Here is a 23843-nt window from a genome sequence, read left to right as displayed (position 1 = left end):
GTGGGGTGTTCCAGGCCCTCATTTCTGAGAGATCTGGAGTTCAGGTTCCCATACTGTTAACAGACCATGGTTGCTATATTTTCCCATCTTACAGTTAAAACTTTGTGTGAGAAAATCAAGGATCATCTGATGCCAAATATATTCCTCCCTGCTCTCATTCTAGAGCAGCTGCTCTAGCTGCTGCTGATCAGAATCATCAGGATGGCAAGTAATTCCTTCCTTTGCCTGCTGGTCTACCAGCATAAGGAGCCCAAAGTGACAAAGCAGTAGCTGTGGTTTTATTGTGCCTCCAAACAGAAGCTCCCAGGCCTGGGAGGGCAGCCCAGGGAGTGGTGTGGCTGTGCCCAGCACAGATTGGGTTTAATCTCCAGCCCTTGGGGGGACAGAGTGTGGCGCCCAAACTCTTTGGTGGTCTCCTTCACCCTTAACCCCCACTGTATCAGGGAGAATGTGCAGTCTGCAGCATGGCGCTGTGACCTCATGGTACAAGCGCTCCAAGTCTTTACTGCCCTGGACACCAGCCTTGGGGCAGGGGGCGGGTGAGGGGAAAGGAGAGGGGGTTAGGAGCAGGTCAAAGAAGCCCCCATGAGGCCTCCAGGTTGGGCAGAGTCTGGCTTTCATGTTTGGAACTGGAAATACCCAGAGGCTAGTCTCCACGTGAGAATCCAAGGGGTTTAATGCTGTTTATCTTCCTTTCCCAGGAATAAGAAGAAAGTCACCAGTTCTATGTTCCGTCATTATAGTCGTGCACTGACACCCATTCTTAACCCATTTGCCCATCTCTTGCTTCATTACACTCCCTGGGTAACACTCAGTCCTAGTGGAATCCAACTCTTGGACCACTTGGCACCTGCACTCACTTTGTGGCCAGGAACCTCAGGTGGGTACTTGTGTTGCCCAGCCGGCCTCGTCTATGTCCCTAGTCCGTTTCCTCTGCCACTCCAATAACTCAGTCATCCTTTCTCCACTATCTATAAATCTCTAAAACCTCCTCCAGACTCTCAGCTGATAACCTCAATTCCTATTTCACTGAGAAATAGAAGTAATTAGAAATAAATTTACAAGTTCTACCAGCAACGTACAACCACGCCATGTCCCCAGCCTTCCCTTCTGCAGCTAGAAGCCAGTTGTCCCTCTCTGATCTAAGGCAAAACCACTGACTCGTCCACTAGGTCCCATCCTCTTTCCCCTATTCAAGGACATTGGTCTAAAATTTTTCTTTCTCCCTCCTGCATCCTCTACTCTTCCTCTCTTGGACCATGCCTGTGAATGACTTCACATGCAATAATTCTTCACTCTCCAAGGAAAAACTCTTTTGCTCCCCCCATATCACATCCCTTCAACTACTTACCCATTTCTCTGTTCTTCTCCAGAGCTTTACCTACACTGTCTCCAATTTTTCTCCTCCAATTTCCTTGAACCAGTCGGGTTTCTCTCCCACTGCTCTACCAAACTGCTCTTGTCTAGGCCCCCAGTCAGCACCCATGGCCAGTCCTGTGATGAGTTCTCAGTCCTCACCTCCCTTGACCTCTCAACAGCATATGACACCGGTGAGAGAGCTCTTCTTGAAATGCTTTTATCCCTGGCTTCCTGGACACCACACTAACCTGGTATTTCTCTTACCGCACCAGCCTGCTCCCTCTCAGTCACCCTTGCTGCTTCTTTCCACCTTCCTGACCTCTCAAAACCTGCATCAGTTCACACAGCCAACAGGTTCCAAAGGAGTCCTGGACACCCAGCCTGCTCTCCATCTGCTGTTTCTCCCCACCTCCCCCATTCCCGCAGCCTTGGGCTCTCCCAGCCTACAGTAGAGTACTTCTAGCTGCTAATGGGTGATGTTCTCTGCGGCAGCTGGAAACACCAGGACTTTATGCTGGCACAGGCTTGGCAGCAGGGGCCTGGCCACACTGTCCCTAGTTAAAGGGGATCTTAGGTCTTGGACCCCCATGTTGCCTCTCATTCCTGGATTTCCTGGGGTCAGCCTGACCCCACAGCAAGCCTTCTCTGATGGGAAGCTGTTTGTCCAGACACAGCTCAGGACTATAATCCCGAAGCTGGGCCTAGTCTGGGAATGAGAGACCCCTATCTGTGTCCAGATAGGGACCCCGTCACATGCAGATACCCTCGGTAGCTGGCACATGGGACGTCAGGAGGGACCTGAGAAAGCAGACTACATGTAGTGTTTTGCTCAGAAGAAGGCATAGGTGAAGAAAGGTGGGTGATGAGAGAGGCATCTAGGCTAATGCCCATCAGGGGCTTCCTCTGAGCATGAAACTGCAGGTACACCTGGGAGCCACATGCCAGTCTTGCAAAAGCAAGGAAAGGGGCTTGTGTGAAGGCTCTGTCCTCAGTGTTAATTCCAGCAGGTAATGCAAGACTGTCATGGCTGAGGAACGCCAGGTGTTCGCTTAAGCCTGTACTTCCCACCCCTTCACATTACAATACTCCTTTACAGTGATGTCACTTGCCTGGCCCAGAAGGGTAAATGGACTGGTCTTCAGGGAGCTGAAGGAGGTGGCTAAGAGGGCTGCAAACTCCCCAGGCCCCGATAGCCACCTTGAGGACTGAGGAACTCGATGTCTCATTCAGGAATCCCAGAGAACAGCAGCCACTGGCTGAGATGCCCTGCCCTTGGCTACTGGCTGCCTCTGCTCTTCCCCTCCAACCCCTCCACCCTGGCTCCAGCTCCACTCCAAGTCAAGCTCTAGACAGAGAGACCTGCTCCCTGGGTGGTGGCAGAAGCAACCCCACAGGGATGGGGCCTTGAATCTCCCCGGCTCAGCAAGGCAAGGATCTGTGAGGACATCAGGGCTCCACCCTTGGGTGGCTTCCATGCTGAGGGCTTTTTCTTCACCTCTTGGATGTCAGCCAGCACCACCAGGAACTTCTGGTACAGCTGATAAAACAGAGAGTACACGTGTGTGTGCATACAGGAACAAATGGACCTGGGAAGAGATGGACCACCTTCTCCCAGGCCAGGAAGGAATAAGAAGAGGAAGATTCATGGAGCAAAGACAAGGGATGAGTCCTGTCAAATGTCCCCAGATGGCTAGATCCTCCCCCCCAGCCTAGGGGAGGGTTGGGGCTGGGGACAAGTCACTCTAGTCAGCATCACCAGCCTTACCCCCAGCCATGTGGCGACAGCAAGTCCAGGTCTGAACTAGGTTTCTCTGAATGTACCTGGCAGGGTATGGGGAGCAATGAGGACCAAGTCATTTAGGACCAACCAAAAGACCACTTATCTGCAGCTCAGAGTGATTCAGTTCAGTTCAGTCACTCAGTTGTGTCCAACTCTTTGCGACCCATGAACCACAGCACGCCAGGCCTCCCTGTCCATCACCAACTCCTGGAGTCCACACAAACCCTTGTCCATTGAGTCGGTGATGCCATCCAGCCATCTCATCCTCTGTCGTCCCCTTCTCCCTCTGCCCTCAATCTTTCCCAGCATCAAGGTCTTTTCAAGAATCAGCTGTTTGCATTAGGTAGCCAAAGTACTGGAGTTTCAGCTTCAACATCAGTCCTTCCAATGAACACTGGGGACTGATCTCCTTTAGGATGGACTAGTTAGATCTTGCAGTCCAAGGGACTCTCAGGAGTCTTCTCCAACACCACAGTTCAAAAGCATCAATTTTTCAGTGCTCAGCTTTCTTTATAGTCCAACTGTCACATCCATGCATGACCACTGGAAAAACCATGGTCTTGACTAGACAGACCTTTGTTGGCAAAGTAATGTCTCTGCTTTTTAATACGCTGTCTAGGTTGGTCTTAATTTCCTTCCAAGGAGTAAGCATCTTTTGATTTCATGGCTGCAATCACCATCTGCAGTGATTTTGGAGCCCCAAAAAATAAAGTCTGACACTGTTTCCACTGTTTCCCTATCTATTTGCCATGAAGTGATGGGACCGGATGCCATGATCTTCGTTTTCTGAATGTTGAGCTTTAAGCCAACTTTTTCACTCTCCTCTTTCACTTTCATCAAGAGGCTCTTTAGTTCTTCTTCACTTTCTGCCATAAGGGTGGTGTCATCTCCATATCTGAGGTTATCGATATTTCTCCCAGCAATCTTGATTCCAGCTTGTGCTTCTTCGAGCCCAGGGTTTCTCATGATGTACTCCGCATATAAGTTAAATAAGCAGGGTGACAATATACAGCCTTGACGTACTCCTTTTCCTATTTGGAACCAGTCTGTTGTTCCATGTCCAGTTCTAACTGTTGCTTCCTGACCTGCATACAGATTTCTCAAGAGGCAAGTCATGTAGTCTGGTATTCCCATCTCTCTCAGAATTTTCCACAGCTTATTGTGATCCACACAGTCAAAGGCTTTGGCATAGTCAGTAAAGCAGAAATAGATGCTTTTCTGGAACTCTCTTGCTTTTTCCATGATCCAGCGGATGTTGGCAATTTGATCTCTGGTTCCTCTGCCTTTTCTAAAACCAGCTTGAACATCTGGAAGTTCACGGTTCACATATTGCTGAAGCCTGGCTTGGAGAATTTTGAGCATTACTTTACTAGCATGTGAGATGAGTGCAATCGTGTGGTAGTTTGAGCATTCTTTGGCATTGCCTTTCTTTGGGATTGGAATGAAAACTGACCTTTTCCAGTCCTGTGGCCATTGCTGAGTTTTCCAAATTTGCTGACATATTGAGTGCAGCGCTTTCAAAGCATCATCTTTCTGAATTTGAAATAGCTCAACTGGAATTCCATCATCTCCACTAGATTTTTTCGTAGTGATGCTTTCTAAGGCCCACTTGACTTCACATTCCAGGATGTCTGGCTCTAGGTGAGTGTGAGTGATCACACCATCATGATTATCTAGGTCGTGAAGATCTTTTTTGTACATTTCTTCTGTATATTCTTGCCACCTCTCCTTAATATCTTCTGCTTCTGTTAGGTCCATATCATTTCTGTCCTTTATTGAGCCCATCTTTGCAAGAAATATTCCCTTGGTATCTCTAATTTTCTTGAAGAGATCTCTAGTCTTTCCCATTCTATTGTTTTCCTCTGTTTCTTTGCATTGATCACTGAGGAAGGCTTTCTTATCTCTTCTTGCTATTGTTTGGAACTCTGCATTCAGATGCTTATTTCTTTCCTTTTCTTCTTTGCTTTTCGCTTCTCTTCTTTTCACAGCTATTTGTAAGGCCTCCCCAGACAGCCATTTTGCTTTTGTGCATTTCTTTTTCTTGAGGATGGTCTTGATCCCCGTCTCCTGTACAATGTCATGAACCTCCATCCATAGTTCATCCAGCACTCTGTCTATCAGATCTAGTCCCTTAAATCTATTTCTCACTTCCACTGTACAGTCATAAGGAATATGATTTAGGTCATACTTGAATGGTCTAGTAGTTTTCCCCACTTTCTTCAATTTAAGTCTGAATTTGGCAATAAGGAGTTCATGATCTTAGCCACAGTCTGCTCCTGGTCTTGTTTTTGCTTAGCACCTCTTAGAAAAGAGCAACCAGCCAGTGCTGAGAGCAGACAGCCTGCCAGCTGCTGTGCTCAGCATATCACCCACCTTGTCTCATTTCACCCTCATGGCTCCTTGTATGTGGCTCTTGAGAACCTTAGTGAGGCTGGCAGCTCTCAGACCAAGAGGTTCTTTACCCTTTTGTGTGTCAGAGTTGACTGGTCCTATGGAAGTGAATGGACGTCACCTCAGATTGATGGTGCATTGGGGGACTAAAAAGTACCCTGGAGATCAAAAAAGAAACTCAGGTATTATTCATAGAATAGAACTTTATGCAACAATAATACTTAACTTTTAAATTTTTATTTTTTTTAATTGGAGGATAATTGCTTTACAATGTGCTGGTTTCTGCCATACAGCAACGTGAATCATGTCCCCCTCCTGGACCTCCCTCCTGTCTCCCCCATCCCACCCCTCTAGGTTGTAACAGAGCACTGGCTCACGCCTGCTGCGTCATGCAGCAAATTCCTACCGCCCGTCTGTTTTACACGTGGTAGTGTACATGTAAGTTTCAGTGCTGCTGTCTCGATTCGTCTCTCCCTTTCCTTCCCACACTGTGCCCACAAGTCTGTTCTCTATGTCAACATCTCCATTGCTTCCCTGCAAATAGAACATCTAACTTTTTATTATTTAGAATGAACAATTTTTGATTTAACCTAAATTTTTTCTTAAAAAACAAATTCAGAAATTTTACTGGGTAACTGAAAATTGTTAATTAAAAAAAAAAATGCTGGGGAGTCATCTCAGCCTGTCCTCTGTCTTTCATCTTGAAACTGGAATTCTCCTTTGTAATATTTTACATGCCCCTTGCAACACCAAACCCATCAGATACAAACATAGGTTAATAAATTCATAATGTCTCTTCAAGGCTCTGCGGGTCAGTCTCTAGAACTGTGTCCTTTGCACCTTCTCCCTGAGTCCCACACTGCCACACGAAGGCCACCATTGCCATTGCATGGCCAGTGACCCGACCAGGAGCCATCACCGCTGGGAGCTTGGGTATAACCCTCTTAGAGATGAAATGACAACCAAGAATTACCAAATATATAATGAAGCAAAGCCCATGAAGGGTAGGCAACAGAGAATCTGCCCCAAGGAAACTGTTCACATAACAATCAGAAAGTTTCCATCAAATGTGCATATTAACACCATCTGAGATAAGTGGTCAACCATTTCCAAGCAGTGAAAACGGGTAGTTTCATAAGATCTTACTTGGGAATTTAAGCAGGGAAATGTGACAGTCAAAAGTTAAACCCATCCCCCAGAAGATGGATAGAGGAGCAGACTGCCCACAGGTGGAGAATGTATTTATGAACCAAAAAACCATGCAAAGAAAAGTTCTAGAATGCCACACAAATGAAAAAATTGAGTATGTAAAAGGAAGTTTAGGGATACAGAGGATCCATTCATACATTTCAGTATCCATTTAATAGGAATCCAGAAAAAGAGAATGAAGAGGAGTAGTGTTTTGATAAAATTGGTAGGTAATGTCTTAGAGCTTCAAAAAGACATGAATCTCAAAATCGAAAGAGCTTACTCATTTTTTCAAGTTGTAATTTTAGAAAAATCATAGTGAAACTTTTGAAAATCAAAGACAAAGAGAAAACCCTAAAAGTTAGGCAAAGATAAATTACCTACAATGGGATGAGAATGTATCTGACATTAGGCTGCCCAGCAGCAATACCCAACACAAGGAAAATAAAAATCTGAGTAAATGTAAGTCTGAACCAAGAATTCTTCCCTCCTCTAGACTGTTATGTCAGGGCAAGAAAAGCCAAGTCTAGACATATCAGGACTCAGAAGATTTATATTCCACAGTTCCTCCACTATCAGTTCAGTTCAGTCGCTCAGTAGTGTCCAACTCTTTGCAACCCCATGGACTGCAGCACGCCAGGCCTCTCTGTCCATCACCACTCCCGGAGTTTACCCAGACTCATGTCCACTGAGTCGGTGATGCCATCCAACCATCTCATCCTCTGTCATCCCCTTCTCTTCCCACCTTCAATCTTTCCCAGCATCAGAGTCTTTTCAAATGAGTCAGTTCTTTGCATCAGGTGGCCAAAGTATTGGAATTTCAGCTTCAACATCAGTCCTTCCAATGAATATTCAGGGCTGATTTCCTTTAGGATGGACTGGTTGGATATCCTTGCAGTCCAAGGGACCCTCAAGAGTCTTCTCCAACACCACAGTTCAAAAGTATCAAGTCTTCAGCACTCAGCTTTCTTTATAGTCCAACTCTCACATCCATACATGACCACTGGAAACACCATAACTTTGACTAGATGGACCTTTGTTGGCAAAGTAATGTCTCTGCTTTTTAATAAGCGGTCTAGGTTGGTCATAGCTTTTCTTCCAAGGAGCAAGCATCTTTCAATTTCATGGCTGCAGTCACCATCTGCAGTGATTTTGGAGCCCCCGAAAATAAAGTCTGTCACTGTTTCCACTGTTTCCCTATCTATTTGCCATGAAATGATGGGACCAGATGCCATGATCTTCGTTTTCTGAATGTTGAGCTTTAAGCCAACTTTTTACTCTCCTCTTTTACTTTCATCAAGAGGCTCTTTAGTTCTTCTTCACTTTCTGCCATAAGGGTGGTGTCATCTGCGTATCTGAGGTTATTGATATTTCTTCTCACAATCTTTATTCTAGCTTGTGCTTCATCCAGTCCAGCATTTCTCTTGATGTACTCTGCATATAAGTTAAATAAGCAGGGTGACAGTATACAGCCTTGATGTACTCCTTTCCTGATTTGGAAGCAGTCAGAACAAGACCCAGTTTCCCCCTTAGTCAGTCTCTCCCATTCAGAAGCTTCCATAAGCCTTTTATCCTTCTCCATCAAAGGGCAGACAGACTGAAAACCGCACTCACAGAAAACTAACCAATCTGATCGCATGGACCACAGCTTTGTCTAACTCAGTGAAACTATGAGCCATGCCATGTAGGGCCACCCAGGACAGACGGGTCATGGGGGAGAGATCTGACAAAACGTGGTCCACTGGAGAAGGGAGCGGCAAACCACTCCAGTATGCTTGCCTTGAGAACTCCACGAACAGTATGAAAAGGCAAAAAGATAGGATACGAAAGATGAACTCCTCCACTATATAACTATTCAATTTTGTACTCCAACAAAAAGAAAGATAAAACCAAAAGGAAGACAGGAGGTCAAAGGAGAAAGTCATTAAAGGTGTGCGAACACCAGCTAAGCAGATGGCCTATCTGAGGGGCAATGGGCCCTGGGGAGGAGGCAGCTGCCCCACCCCACACCAGCAAAAAGCACTGGCCCTTTGGAGGCCCAGCTCCCTCAGCCCTCCTGGTTCCTATCCAGCTAGAGGCTCAGATCCCAGGCCAGGCTAGGGCCACCCACTGGGATCTAGACATCTTCCTCCCAGTTGGAAACCAGAATTACGGTCTTCTTCCCAGAGTCAGGACAGGTGAGGCTTTGTCACATAGATCCCCTGATTAAAAGAGGAATAATGACTTGGGCCCTGGACAGCATGCCTATGTGTGCATGTGTGATTGAGGGAGAGAGAGAAGGGGAGAGAGAGAGACAGATCTAGGCAGAGGCAACAGCCAAAGTGAGCAGCCCTGGCAGCAGAGGATTGTTGAATGAGCAGTGAGTACAGTAAGTCCCCAACGTACGAACAAGTTCCACTCCAAGAGCATGTTTGTAAGTCCAATTTGTATGTTGAATCCAACAGAGTTAGCCCAAGATATCCACCTAACACAATTGGCTATATAATACTGTACTATAATAGGTTTATAATACTTTTCACACAAATAATGCATAATAAACATAAAGAAAACCTTTTTAATCTTACAGTACACGATCTTAAAAAGTACACAAAAGCTGGCATACAGGGATGGGCATTGAGTGAACAGGCAAAAAGAGTTATTGACTGGATGAAGAAAAGGAGGTGGGAGATAGTTGAGCAGAAGGATGGTCAGCACGAGGAGATGGAAGGCAAGCTGCAGTTTCACTAGGGCCTGATGCTGATGGAACACACATTCATATCTTTGAAAGTTCATAACTTGAAAGTTCGTGTGTCGGGGACTTACTGTATGGCAACTGGGCCATGAAAGGGCCCCAGGTGGCTCAGCGCTGGGTGGGGCAGTGGGAGGAGAAAGAGGCCACAGAGGCCTGGCCAGGGGGAGAGGGCCTGAAGACCCCCACACCAAGCCCAGTCACTGTGAATCTCCTCTCCACAGACCGGAACTCTGCCAGTGCTGGAGAGACTTCGGATGTTTGGAGGGTTCCTTGTGGGTCAGAAGAAATGATAAGCAGAGGGAGAGGGAAGTAGATGGCCAGATGGCAGGACACACCTGTGAAAAAGGTGGGAACCCAGGCTCTGAGTTCCCAGCTAGGTTCTCTACCCCTGCCCATCCCTGGCAGCTGACAGGTGCTCACAGGCCAGAGCCACTGGGAAAACACACACACGCAGGTTCGTGTTTGCTCTGCCCCAATAAATGGATATGCCCTCTAGACATACTCATTTAACTTCTGGGAATGGTGAGACTATTTGCTCAAGGTAGCAGCTGTACACCTGATAAGAGGATGTGACCCAAGTTTAAAGAGCAAAGATGGGGAATTAGCAAGGGGAACCTCCAGCTGGAGCCCAGCCAGGAGGGGAGATCACCCCGCAGCCTTCAGGAGGCTGAGCACAGAAGGGTGGGGAGCCGTGAGGCAGGCAGAGGAGGCCAGAGGTGAAGAGGAATTAACAGGCAGGACCCTGGGGTGAATGACCCAGATGGGCAACCGATGTGGTCCCCCTTTATTCTGGATGCCTTTAGCATCCAGAAGCAGTGGGGCGTGGAGGGATGGATGGCCAGGGCTGGGGCTGTTTGCAGGAAGTGTGGATTGGATGGATGCATCTTTGCTTCTGGTGTCAGTTTAGGGCAGTAACCTGCACTCAGCTCTCTCAGCACCCCTACCTTTGAGGGCCTGAAGACCTGGTCCCTCTGAAGTCCTTCTGTGTTTGGCATGGGCCCTGGGCCACGATGGTTGCCTGAGTCCCTCCACACACTCCAGTGTCAGATGAGAACTGTTCATGTCTGCCATACATCCCCTCCCCGACATACTACCTCCTCCCAGAAACACAGGGGAGAAGGGACCCTCAGAAGTCCAGGCTGCACCCTGGAGGAACATCCCCAGAGCCTGGGGACCTCAATGCAGGTTCCAAAGAGATGAGAAGCAGAAGCCCTGCAGGGTCTGCTGCTCCTCCCCCTACCAAGCCCTGGTCTGGAGCCCAGGGTCCCTCCTCTGTCCCAGTCCCCCAGCTCCAGCCTGGGTCAGCCTCCAGTCCTGCCCCCAGTCTGTCGCCGGTCTAGAGCCAGCTGGAGGGCCTTCCGCACAGTCTCCACATTGTTCAGGACATTGTATCGACTCAGGGCCACCAGCTGCTCAAACTCTTGGGGCTCATAGGTGAAGTTCATCATGCCATAGGGAGTGTCTGGCCCGTTGATGACAAAGTCCCCACCAGCCTTCTCCTCAGCCGTTTTTCGCTCCACACCTGTGATGGGACATGGAGAGAGGCTGGGCTACTCTGTGACTAGGAGTTGCCAGTCCAAAAGCCCACCTCCCCAGGGCATCCAGCTGGTTCCATGGGTTCTGCTTGGGCCCCCATCTCAGCTCTCTCACCCACTGGGAGGAGCCGGACCAATGTGTATGCTGAGTCCAGGAAGCAGAGGCCAGCTCGGGGCCTCTAAGAGGAAGGCTTTCATACATCGTCCTGGGGACAGCAACCCCCTCACCAGCCCAGGGCTCTGTACACCAGACCCAGACCCCAGACTCCCCTCACCTGGGGCCAGGTGTGTGCGGAAAGTATGGTTGACCAGGGGGAAGTGCAGTATGATGGGTGAGCTTGGGTCCTCAGCCTTGGCAAACAGGTAGCACTCGTGGGGTTCCTTTATGTCCTCCGGGGACACCTCAATCCTAGGGAAGGAGATGCCTCGGTCCAGGCAGTACTTCTCTGTCATCTGTAAGACCTGAGTAGGGATGCTCACTTGTGCACTTCTGACCCTACCTGAGGCCCCCCTGAACTCACACAGGCCCAGGCTTCAACGCCAGCTCTGCCCCCGACCAGCCAAGTGACTTCAGGCAACACAGACAGATCCCACCTCCAAAACCCCACACAGCTGGAGGGAGCCGCTGACCAAGACTCCCTAAGGGGGCCCTGCTGGCTCTGTGGCTACCACTGTAACCAAGGGATGGCAGACCTAGACCCAGGCCCAGACAGGAGCAAGGAATCCATCAGAAACAGCATGGGCCAGAGCAGCAGTCTCCTCTTCACTCGGATAAAGGCTCCTGAGGACTCTCTTTGGCCACCTCTCCTGACTCTCACTCTCCCCCATCACCTTCCAGATGGGGAGACAAGAACTGCTAACAGTGTTCACAAAGGTGCTCACCCACAGCTCAGAACCCAAGCCCTCCTTCAAGGGCGATCCCTCAATGCCCAGCCAGGATGCTGTAGCAAAGACCCACGCCCCACCCGCCCTGCACTTTACCTCAAAAGGGGCATCCAGGGAATAGTCGAAGGACAGAATGAGGTCCACAGCTCTTTGTGGCTGCAGGCTCAGCGGGAATGGGGAGTTGATGGCAAAGCCTCCGTCCACCAAGTATAGACAGTCCCTCATGGGAGTGAGCTGGTTGGGGAAGGCGTCTGGATGCAAATCTGCACAAAGACAAATGCTTGCGCTTTGCAGCACCCCTCTTCTCTTCACCCTCTCTGTCGAGAGCTCTCCTCCTGTCTCTGACAGCCACAAGGTCTCCCATCTCAGCTCCCAGCCCTGCCTCCCAGCACAGTCATCACAGCCCTTCCCCTGCCAGCCCCCTGGGGCAGTCGGAGCTCCACCCTAATCCTCATCATGGTTAAAAGGCAGAACTGGCTTCAGAGAGCCACAGGCACAGGCAGAAGGTGGGACCCTGCCCAGAGCAGCACCCACCTTTCCAGGCCACAAACTCCCTGCCAGACGCATAGTCCTCGTGCAGGTAGAGGCCCCGGGTGAAGTTGGAGTTCTCGGCTGAGGTCAACCGGGAGGTGCATATGTCCAGCAAAGCCTGATAGAAGGGTCCCTGAGGGGTGAAGAGCCTGGTTCTCAGCCGCCCTGGTTTGTGAAGCTGGAGGTCTTGGCAGTCATCTAGGTGGATGTGGGAGGGTGAAATACAGTGAGAAGTGGTGCCCTCCTTTGCCCAGTGGTCCTTGTGCTTCGTAGAAGCCTGCTTCATCTCCCCATACCACTCCTCTTCTCCAACCCCAACTCCCACGCCTCTGACCACTGCTTCCCAAACTTAAATGACTTTTTTCTCATGGTCCCCACATTTTGAAAGTTGCCTATGACATAGCATGTATTAAATACCACCTACCCTTGAAGCTGCATATGCAACTTCCAGTTAGAATTTCACCCTGCTGAGCAATTATCATATGTCATGCTGGCCACTGTGCTGGGCATGGATTTGCAGAGATGGACAGGCCCTGCCCTGGCCGTCCAGGGCTCACAGCATACCAGGGAAGAGTCACATAAAGAGGTCATAATGGTGACAATGCCCTGAGGTCAGGACCGCATGGGATGCGCGTACGGTTCTATGGGACCCTGGCAGTCAGACCCTTGATCAACCTGGGGGGACGGAGTGGAACAGAGATGCCTCCTGGCAAAATGATGTCTGAGCTGAACTTTTAGAACAGGGCAACAGTTACCCAGGGAAGAAAGGTGGGAAAGGTATTCTACGTAGCAGGAAGCTCATGGGCCACTTAAGGAGTGGGCTGAAGGGGAACCCTGAGGTGGGTGAGCAGAGGATCAGCCAGCTGCCCAGTAGCCTCAAATTGATCTAACTGAAGCTCAAATGGAAACTTTTAAAGGCATAGGCTTATCACAGAGCACTCACAGCTCCCACTCCATTTTCTGACATGGGCCCCCCATCCTCCAGCCTCTTTATAGACCTCTGGGCATCCAGAGATCCTAAACCAGAAGATATCTTCTCAGTACTTCTCTGAACCGAATGGGACATCCAAGTCCTTCTCCCTCATTCCTTAGGCCTCTGCAGGGTCCTGTTGCTGGAAAGAGGTATTGAGGGCTGGGGTGGGTTTGGTTGGGGGATCTCTGCTCTCACCTGTGATGTTCACACTGTCTTTGCGCCAGTCTAGGAAGCTGAGGCCCCGGCCAGAGGTCTTCAGGAAGATCTCATCCAGGCTGGCTGCAAAGGCGCTGCCCCACATACCTAGGGAGAAAGGCAAGGCCCCAGGCCCTTACAACCCCTCCACCCACTTCACAGAGCCTTCCCTGTCCTCAGCCCTCCCACCTAGACGTACCCTGCAGGTAGCAGATCCGGGACTCGGGCCGGAGCTGCAGCAGGCGCCCCATGAAGAAGTCTGAGCCAAAGAGCTCGGTGGGAACATATGCGCCATACTTGGGGAAGCCGACCTCATGGGGGGTGAACTCGCACCACTCTGGGAGCCAAAGTGAAGGGAATGTCACCAGGGGCTTCTGACTAGGAGCCCATGGTTCCCCACCACCCTTGTGCCTGAGCAGGAATCTTTGCCTTGTCCAGAGCAGGGTGCAGCAGGCCCACTGTGCTGCTCCAAGGCACCCACCTGTACACTGAGAACCCTGGCCTCTTGCACCCGCCCCCACCATTGCCTCTACCTGCTCCCTAGGTCCCCACACCCTGGCACCTGCAAAGTCCTCCCCACTGACGTTGCTGCGGACGTTGACACTGGCGTAGATGGGGTAAGGGTTCTGGCCCTGGCTGACTGCCTCCTTCTGGTCAGACAGCTTGGCAGGATTTTCCTGGTCAAGAAAGAAGGGAGACCACTTGGCCTTTTGGGAGTTCCCTTCCCACAGCCCCATGCCACCCTGCGCGGTATGGTGTGCCTCCAAGACTAAGGGCTGTAATATAGAGACAACTCTGGAAAGGACAAGCTTTGGGCTGCAGCAGAGAGGAGGCCACTGTGGGCTTTGTGCAGTTCCAGGGCCTTTGGGAACATCCTCCCCTTTCTTCCCATTTAAGAAAGCATATCAGAACCCAAGGGGGTCAAGCAACATTTTTAAAGGAACAACTGAAAATCCACTCTATTTTCTTTTAAAAAGTAAATCACTAGAAAACGTGTATTCTTTTCTTAGAAACAAGATATCACTTTCACGACTAACAGCCACACAGCAGTGGGCCAGGACCCATAGGTCCCCAGGGTCCTAAGAACTTCACTCAGCTCTCATCTCATTTCCTAGTGTCTGCTGGGCCTGTAGTACCAGGAGAAATCACCAGGTGATGTGCATCATGCCTGTTTGGCCAGTGGGCTGGAGTGGCATTCTTCCTCAACAGCAGGTTGGAATCATTTGGGACACTTTCAAAGCAGATCTGAATTAGGGCTTGACAACTCACCAACCAAAACCAGCATCTCTGGAAGTGAGGCCTAGGCACTGACTTTTTGGAAAGCTTTAGTGGAACCAAGCGCTGACGGGGTAAGGTGGACAGGAGCCACGTTTATTTATTACCTACTCATCTCTTACCTCCTGGTACAAGAAATATTCAATAAGAAGGCCCCAGAGGTCAATGAGGGAAGTGCTGTGGCCACTGCTTTCCCGGATTCCCAGTTCCTGGGCGTAGTAATGCAGGCGCTCCGTGGACATTGCCCCCATCTTACTGCTGCACACCCGAGCCTGGGCACGCTCAATAGGGCCCTGCAAGGCCACCTGGGACCAGGCTGGGTCCTTGTAGAGTGTGGAGATGCACCTGGGTATGGAGGGAATTAGGGACAGGGAGGCAGAGCAAGGGGATAGAGAGATGCAGGTGTCTGTGAGTCACCCTCCTCCCCCATCCCTTGCACTGACCTGCACCACCCACTCAGAGGGCCCTGGGGACCCTGTCCCTTTCTGCTCCTCCTCACCAGATCACCAGGTCACGCCCCTGCCCCTTCAGAGCTCTCCTTTATTTTGTCCTGCCCCTACCTCACTTACCAGGTGGACCCGGAGACCCCGCTCAGGTAGGTCACAGTGTCCAAGAGGCCGAGCTCCTGTAGCCCAGCCAGACTGCCATACAAAGACGACATGGCTCGGGTCCCACCTCCTGAACCCAGCACGGCCACCACAGGCACCTGGGCACAACGATAGTCATGATACCATCTATTCCGACTATTGCTCATCTGTTACTGCTTAGCATATCAGACACTGGTCTAAAAGTCTTGGGTTATCTCACCGAATCTTCAAAGCAACCCAATGGCATCCCCACTTTACAGATGAGGAAACTGAGGCTCAGGATGTTTAGATACTGTGTCCACAATCATACCAATAGTAAGTACTAGGCTATCAAACTGAGGCAGTAGAGCCTCAGAGATGGCTCTTAACATTATACCAGGAAAGTATGTACTTGGGAGGTATATTGGATTTGCTCGAAACAGCAAAATCAAGGTTTCTCAACCTTGGCACTGTTGGTAATTTTGGACCAGATCATTCTTTGTTGTAAGGAACTTATTCTCTGTGTTATAGGACGTTGAGCAACATTTCTGGCTGTTACCCAGCAGACGCCAGTAGCACCCCCCTCCCCTCCCCCAGTGGTGATGACAAATGTCCCCTAGATGGGTGGGACATGAAGTTACCCCCAGCTGAAAACAAGAACTGAAGTGACAAAGGCCAGCATGCAGCTTGGACCTGCCCCAGACACAAGAGGTGCCCAAATGTCTTTAGGATCAAAGGGGCCTGGTGGGATCAAACTAGAAACTTTTTGGCTCCTCAGATTTTGCAGGAAGGTCTGGTTCATTCCACCCCAGGCTTCTGGTTCCTTTGCCTGTTTTTCCTTTCTTCTCCTGTCTTGAAAGAAATGCTCTGGGGCCACATCCCAACAAGGTCACTGTGCCTTCAGAGGGCTGGAGGAGGCAGAGGGCCTGTTGGCAGGCCTGTGCACTTTCTACCCTCTGCCCACAGAATGGAGACCAGGTGCAGGGCAGGCATTACCAAACCAGAAGTCTAGGCTTGCTCAGCTTGTCAGCGCTGGGCACAGGAGGAAGCCACTGCTCATTCCTGATTTTCCCCAGGTCTCCCCCTCAGCACTGCCTTTCCCCCTGCCTCCCAAACACAGGCTCCCACGGAGCCTCCACTTCCAAATCTCTTTGTCTACTGTTATAGACTGCATCATGTCCTTGCCCTTGCAGCCTCCCGCAGAGATGGGTGGGAGGCCCAATAAGGAGGTGATATAGACTATGTGAGGTGCTAAGGGTACCTTCATCCCATAGGACTGGTGTCCTTGTAAGAAGAGGAAGAGAAAGAGACTCCCCCAAACCCTTGGACATGTGCAGGGGAAAGGCCATGTGAGGTCCCAGCCAGAAGGTGGCCGTCTACAGTCAGCAAGAGCAGCCTCATCAGATGCCAACCCTGATGGCTCCTTGATCTGGAACTTCCAGCCTCCAGGCTAGATAATAAACGTCCATTTTTTGAGCTACCAGTCTGGGGTGTTCTGTTATAGCAGCTGGAGCAGACTAATAGAGCCCCCTCAGCTGAGGCTGCTCAGCCCTCATTATGTATGGGGTCCTGACTCTCCCGAGCATGCCCATCAGCTCAGGCAAACAGGCTGGCTGCCTTCCTCCGGTGGTCCTCACGCTTCCTCAACGCTTCCTGTCACCTCCTAGCCACACAGTCAGTCCTCTCAAGGAAGAAGTTGGAATTGGTCCCAGCCACTCTGGGGCCCAGCTCCTTCATTCCATACCTGGTTACTATCGGGAGCGTGGCTCAACCCCAAAGCCTGCTGAAGGGCCTTGGACACGAGCCGCTTCCTCTTCTCCAGAAACTCCTTCTCCCCATCACAGAGGTCGAAGCCAAGACGCAGGTCAAGGTCCCCAGAGCTGCCTCAGATGAGGTCGGGGGTGGGGTACTGGGTGATGGTTCAGTGGAGGAGAGCCTCCAGCAAACCCATTGTCACAGGAGCAGACAGATGCTCACTCCAGGGAACCCCCCAGGAAGATCCCCTGGGAACCACACACCCCCAACCCCCAGCTGAGCTGAGTCAGCAGAATAGCCCCCCACTGCCTCACCTCATCTCTGCTTTCACACTCATGGCCACCTCCTGGCCCTGGAAGAGACAACAGCCATCACCAGAGCACTGAGTGGGACTCACAGCACTGGTTGTTCTGGTAACTGTGGCCTGGATGTGGACACTATGACTGAGCCCCAGGCTGGCTTTATCTTGACCTCCTCCCCTTGACCCTTTTTGGTGGTGACAGAGCAGGCAGGGATCCCTCAGGCACCTGGACAGGGCCTTACCTCCCCCAGGGCCACGACACACTGCTGCTCCTGGCCTAGGGCCAGAGACGAGAGCAGGATGCCAGGCTTGCTGGTCTGGGTCTCCTCCTTGACCCTCGGGTCGCCCTGCAGAGAAGAAAACACTCAGAGTGGAGGGAAAGGGGCCTCATCCAGACTGGACTGACTTTGTCATTCGCTCCTTCCCAGGCCGCGTCACTCACCTGGACCATGAGCTTCTTTCCTAGGCCCACCTCCAGCCTGGAGCTGAGTACTGGATTCACGTGGAAGGTGAACATGGCTGGGACGCCCATCTCCGTGGGAGGCTGCAAGGGCAAGAGCTGGGGCTTCTCGTAGGCTCCGGGCACTGCCAGCTGAATCTGCCTAGGACCTGAGAGCAGAGGGCCCAGGGGAGTGCCAGGCGAGAGGGTGAGGGCGGGGTGTGTGTGGCTCACGATGGCGGCACCCCAGCAGCAACTCCCCTTTTCTTCCCCTTGGAAATGTCAGCTCGTCACCTTGCTCAGTCTCTGACACCGTGTCCCACAGACAAGGTATCACAAAAGACACTCAGGGTCCTATAACCTGTCCTGGTCAGAACTGGGGGCTGTTGTTGAGCGAAGAGCTCCTGCTCAGGGCTTATGGGGCTGATGATTTTGAGATTATTGTATTAAGTATACAACATGAGTGCATGCTAAGTTACTTCAGTTGTGTCCGACTCTTTCGCAACCTCATGGACTATAGCCCACCAGACTCCTCTCTCCATGGAATTCTCCAGGAAAGAATACTGGAGTGGGTTGCCAATTCCTCCTCCGAGGAATCTTCCTGACCCAGGGATGGAGCCCAGGTCTCTTTGTGTCCTGCATTGGCAGGTGAGTTCTTTCCAGTGCCACCTCGGAAGCCTGGTATAAAACGTATATTTTTAAAATATATATATGGGATCATATTATAACGCTGCTGCTGCTAAGTCGCTTCAGTTGTATCTGACTCTGTGCGACCCCATAGACGACAGCCCACCAGGCTCTACCGTCCCTGGGATTCTCCGGGCAAGAATACTGGAGTGGGTTGCCATTGCCTTCTCCTCATATTATAATGATCCTATATTAATTATTACATTAATTACCAGTTTTCAACAGGTACTTTCCCCTCTGTTGCCCTATTCAAGCTCTATGCTGAGGGCCTTGGGGCAGGTTTGTGGCCAGAGAAAAAGCAAATAAGCTGCACATTGTTTCCGAAGCATAAGACCTTGTGAGAACAGAGAGGGTTTGCAGGGGAGGTAGAAGGAGGACGTGGGTTCATGGCACAAAGCAGACAGGATTGGGGAAGCAGAGGAGAGCTGGCCCTGCCTGGGTGAGGCCAGCCTGGGAGGAGGCAGGGAGAGGCATGGGGGCCCAGGAGCAGCAGGGCCTGCCCTTGACTCTGCAGCTTTCTGGAGAGCAAGCAAGACCCCAGACAGAAAGAGCTACAAATGACACCCATGAAGAGGGGACCAGACAGACCCACAAAAGAGCCCCAGATCCAAACACTCAGGAGCAGAGGTCCAGATGGAATCCCTTTCCCTATATGCCTTCTTTGGCACCAAATGAGGCCTGAGACTTGGCATGAGCAGGGCTGGAAGGAAATTTAAAAAGAAGTGATATTTCTATTCACACCACAGCTTTCAGGCTGAGACTAATATGGACTATTCACAGAAAGAAACAATAAAAGCTGTGGTGGGGGTAGCAAACAGGTCCTGGGCCCGGGTCTGCTCCATCACTTATTGACTGTGTGACTTTAAGGAAGCTTCTTTGAGCCTCTGTCTCATGAGTTAAAAGAGAGGAATGACTGTGCCTATTTTACAAGGTTGTTCTGAGGATTCAAAAATAAAACACTATAAAATGCTTAGCCCAGTGCCTGACTCATAGAAAGTGCCCAATGTTACCTGGGCAGCACTTGGCCCAGAGGCCCAGACTCCCAGTGTGGGAGTGACCTCAGCTGCCACACAGCCTCCGCTCCACTCCCACACCTGGGCCCCCTCCTGAGTGCCTGCCTTCCGTGACAGACCGCAACGGCCCCAGTTCTTCACTTCTGGAGGGCTCACTTTTTGCCACGTGACCTCAATTCCTCCCACTAAAGAAACCTCTGTATTCCTCGCTCTCCAACTTAGAGTCAGCCTTGTGCTTGTTTTGGCTAACAAAATGTTGGTGAGTGGCTGTGATGTAACCAAAGTCTCGAAAAGCTCTTGCTCATCTGGACTTGCTCTCTTGCACCTCTGCAGATGTCTTCAGGACATGCCCGGGCTTGTCCACTGGTCACAGAAGGTAGACGAGGGACATGGGAGCCGAGCCAGGTCACCCCACCAAGCCCAGCCTAGATCAGCCCTGCCCCAGCTGACCTCCAGATGCATCTGCCACTGAGATTTTGTGGGTATTTTTTGTACATCAGTAGTTGAACTGATACAGCCACTGTGCTTGAATATTTCCACAGATTCACTACTTTCAGAGGCAATCCATTTCATCCTTGGTCAGCTTTAAGCAATGAAAGATTAAGGATTTTCTACCTAAGACCCATCTTCCTGAAACCAGCAGCCTCCAACCTCCAAGGAGAGAAGGCAAGACCCCAGGCCCCTGGCCAGACTCACCGTGCTCTAGATGTGGGGCTGTTCCATCGCCCCTGAGGGTGCCCTGGATTCTCAAACATGGCTGAGCCTGAGGAAAGCAGAGGGGTGTGGGAGCCAGAGCATCCATGGGGCCCTGAACAGGGCCTGAACCAGGAGAGAGGGAGGGAGGGCTCTCTGGGGAAAGGTTGAGCTGACATCCTTCCCAGGGCCTGTGCCTTATGACCAGGGGTCTTCTGTCACAGCCCCTTCCCAGGACTCAGAGGCAGTGGCCCCTGGAAGGAAAGCGGGAGGAGAGGAGGGGCCCCGGCCAGTGGCTCCTTGGCAGTCTCAGAAGCCAGGGGCCTGAGTGAGCAGAGTGCTGTGCCCAGGAGGGAATGCTGGCTTCTGGGCTATTCCCTCAGGTGGAGGCAAGGTGCCCCCTTGTCCCTGGAGATGCCTCCCCCGCATGTCTCCCCTTGAGTGCCCTTCAGGCAAGTGGGCTCAGTTGTGGACTCCTCAAAGCCCCCCCCAAGCCCTGAAGATCCCCCAACTGGTCTCCCCTACTCACCACCAGGACCCCATTAGTGATGACTTCAGGTGCGGGCACCTGGCTGCAAGGGACACATGAATCCCTCAAGATGGCTGTTATTATAATAATGTAACCAAAGCAGTTGAAGCACTTGGGGAACAGGGCAGGTTTGGGGGGTAGGGGTGGGTGTCAGGATCAGGACCTCCCCTCTCAGGCCAGGTCAGCTCAGGACCTAGTGATTGGGAGCTGGGAGTGTCTCAGCATAAATGGGAGGGTATGGGCTCCACTGGAACTCACCTCTTCTCCAAAACAAATTCCACCTGCAGCTCGTGTGACTCCTACATGGAGGGAGCAAGGGAGCACCAGCTTTTCAAGTACTCCTAGAGTTTCAGGACCTTCCCCCTACCCCCAATCCTACTCAGCTCCAGGGACTAGAAGGGAGACCGCTGTCGTGGCTGCTCATGGGCCCAGGACGGGGTGGTGGCATCACCACCAGGAGCTCCTTCCATTCAAGGCTGTGGGCAGGTATGTTCTAGACACTGAGGATTAATGAATGACAGAGACACACAGAGTCTGTGCCCTCGAGGAGCCCATGTGCCAGCTTCACTCAGGGAAGGAGGGTTTGCACTCCTTCCAGGGCTGCAGGAGGGAAGAGGTTTGTCTTGGAGGCCTGGCCCATGCTGACCTGGAGACCCCTGTGCCCAGCGCCTCATCTTCTCGGGCTGAGCCCACTGCCCAGGTGGGGTGGCTCACCTGCTGGCTGATGGGGAAGGTGTGTCTGTGTGGTTGGCCTGGCTTGAGGCTCCTCAGATCAAAAAGCAGCAGAGCGAGCTGGTCATTGTCCAGGATGTCCTTGTCATAGAGGGTGAGCTCCAGGACATTCTGGAGACAGTGTCGAAAGGGGGGACCTGAGACCGGGCAGAGGGCAAGCATCTGGGAGTAGACCTCCCCCTCCGCAACCCAGCCCTCACCTTCACGGCACCATGGATCCGGTAGTGGAAGGTCTCGTTCCACTCGGGGTCACTGCAGTTGGCCACCACCCTGGTCCGGGCGGGGCTGGGGCATGCTGAGGGCAGCCACAGTTGCACATAGCAGTCAGCTTTGGACACTGTAGGTAGGATGGACAGGGGTCCTCAGCCTCTAGCTCATGGCTGGAAAGGTTGCCTGGAGGAAGCTAGGGCTGGGTAGGAAGGGCAGAGAGGGGAGGGGAGGCTGCCCATGGAGCAGGCTGGGGTGGGGAGAAGGCGAGAGACCATGTCTTCGACTTTGAGTCCATCTCCACTAGGGAGACTCCTCCCATTCAACAGGATGGAGGTTCTGTGGTGACCAGTTGAAGAGATTATGTGACAGCACAGCCCACAGGGTAATTTCCAGAAAGGGCCTGATCCAGAGAACGAGCTCCAAGCTCCTGCCCAGTGTGAGCCTTGCAATGGAAACCCCTAGAGAGCAGACAGTGACGTCTGGCAGCAGCGGGCCTCACACGCTCACCCAGGTTGGCACTGCTCCATGTGGCAAACTCAGCGAGGAGTCAGTGGTCTGCGTATTCCCCTCCCCTCCAGCTCCTGCCAGCCTGGCCCTTGGGCTCCCTCACCAGACAGACCTCCATCCGCTAGACTCTAAATACACATGTGTACTTCTGAGCAGCCCCTGTTGAGCTCTGGGGAGGCCCCAGGGAGAGGAAGGGGGAAAGCGTGGCATTAGGGGTCACTCACGCAGGTCTGTGCCCTGGATATTTTTGGCCCTCAGCACCTTCACCTGGAGGTCATAGAAGGGGTGGGTCTCTCGCTGAAAGGACAGAAAGACTCAGTTCCAGGAAGCCAGCTGTGGGGCCCATCTTGGGTTTCCCTCATCCCATCACAGAGTGTCAGGCAGTCTGGCCCAGGGTCACTGATGTCCCTGCGCCAGGAACCCAAGAGGCCTTAGCAGGTGAAGTGCTGGGAGCTGAGCACATTGGTGATGAATGTGACCTTGAAATCAGTCGGGCCAGGATCAAATCGAAGCTGCACCTTGGAATAGCTAAATGACCTTGGGCAAGTAACTTCATTTCCCTGTGCTTTAGTTTCCCTGTCTCTAAAGTGAGTGTTAAGATGATAATCTCACAGGGTTATAATGAGTTTTAAATGAGAAGTCATACAAAGTGCTTAATCCATTAACTAATTATGTTTAGTAATTATGTTTATTGTGCGCCACAAGCGTGCAGCTCTCCTGACTATAGCACCGCTGCTATAGCTGAACAGCTGCAGTGAAACCTCGAGTAAGGTGTTTAGGAGATCATAAAAAGAGAAAACTGTTATGAGCTGCACCCGCCAGCTCCTGACAAAGGCTAAAAGATGGCCCAAGAAGGGGTGGGCAGGTGAAGGGAAACCTAGAGTCATGCAGCGGGTACTGGTCTGACAAGTCACTAAGGAGACTTGGGCAGCTTGGGCTCAGGAGAGCAGACTGCAGCCTCCCAGGAGTGAGACTGTCTCCTCCAGACCCCAGCGAGCCCCTCACTCTCACCACCCCCTCAACCACCAGCCCCCCAACTCTACAGCCAGGCTGACCCAACCAGCTGCATGTGTCACATCCCCTTGCCCTCCACTTCCTAACCAGGTGGGATTATTTTCAAGATTATTGTTTGGCCAGGTTCTTTAAGCTCTGCCAGGTAATCTGGAGCAAATTGGTCCTGGCCCAGATCCAAATGCATTCCCAGGGTTGGCCCCAGTCCCCACAGCGGACTGGGCTCCCAGAACTTCTCCTGTCCACACCCCCAAGGGAGACCAGGTACTTTACCCGCCACTGCTGCCACTGAGGTCCCCTCTTCTCTCGCTTCTGTAGCTGCACCGCACCCAGGAGGGGCAGCCCCTTGCTTGTCAGCCACCTGGGCCAGAGCGCCCAGAGCATGGCCAGGCAGCCCAATTCCCGGCAGGAAATCCTGCCTGCACTCTGGCCACACTGGCTGCTGGCTCAGGTCTGACAGGTAGCTGGGGTGGGGAGGGTGGAGCTGGCCGCTCCACTGAGCACTCTCAACTGGGGCTGGAGGTGGGGTTTGACATGCTTCAGGAAGTGCCTGGAGC

At 51.7% G+C, this 23843-nt stretch overlaps 1 protein-coding gene across 1 annotated transcript; it reads right to left on the bottom strand.

Annotated features, from left to right (window-relative positions):
* Positions 1-10750: 10750 nt before the first annotated feature.
* On the bottom strand, positions 10751-23670 carry PLA2G4F (phospholipase A2 group IVF). The gene is made up of 20 exons (XM_068963957.1): positions 23560-23670; positions 22500-22572; positions 21759-21895; positions 21541-21669; positions 21085-21125; positions 20827-20869; positions 20301-20367; positions 17908-18074; positions 17708-17812; positions 17479-17516; positions 17154-17289; positions 15413-15549; positions 14966-15188; positions 14131-14245; positions 13768-13905; positions 13569-13676; positions 12404-12598; positions 11966-12132; positions 11260-11446; positions 10751-10971 (listed from the first exon to the last, which is right to left on the bottom strand). The coding sequence occupies exons 1-20, from the start codon at positions 23668-23670 to the stop codon at positions 10751-10753; spliced, it is 2538 nt and encodes an 845-aa protein (XP_068820058.1).
* Between the last annotated feature and the right edge of the window lie 173 nt (positions 23671-23843).

This window comes from Capricornis sumatraensis, chromosome 2 (assembly GCF_032405125.1).
Source record: "Capricornis sumatraensis isolate serow.1 chromosome 2, serow.2, whole genome shotgun sequence".
In the NCBI taxonomy this organism is placed as follows: Eukaryota; Metazoa; Chordata; class Mammalia; order Artiodactyla; family Bovidae; genus Capricornis; species Capricornis sumatraensis.
Note: the sequence above shows the minus strand (reverse complement) of the source record. Positions and strands in the feature narration are given on the sequence as shown.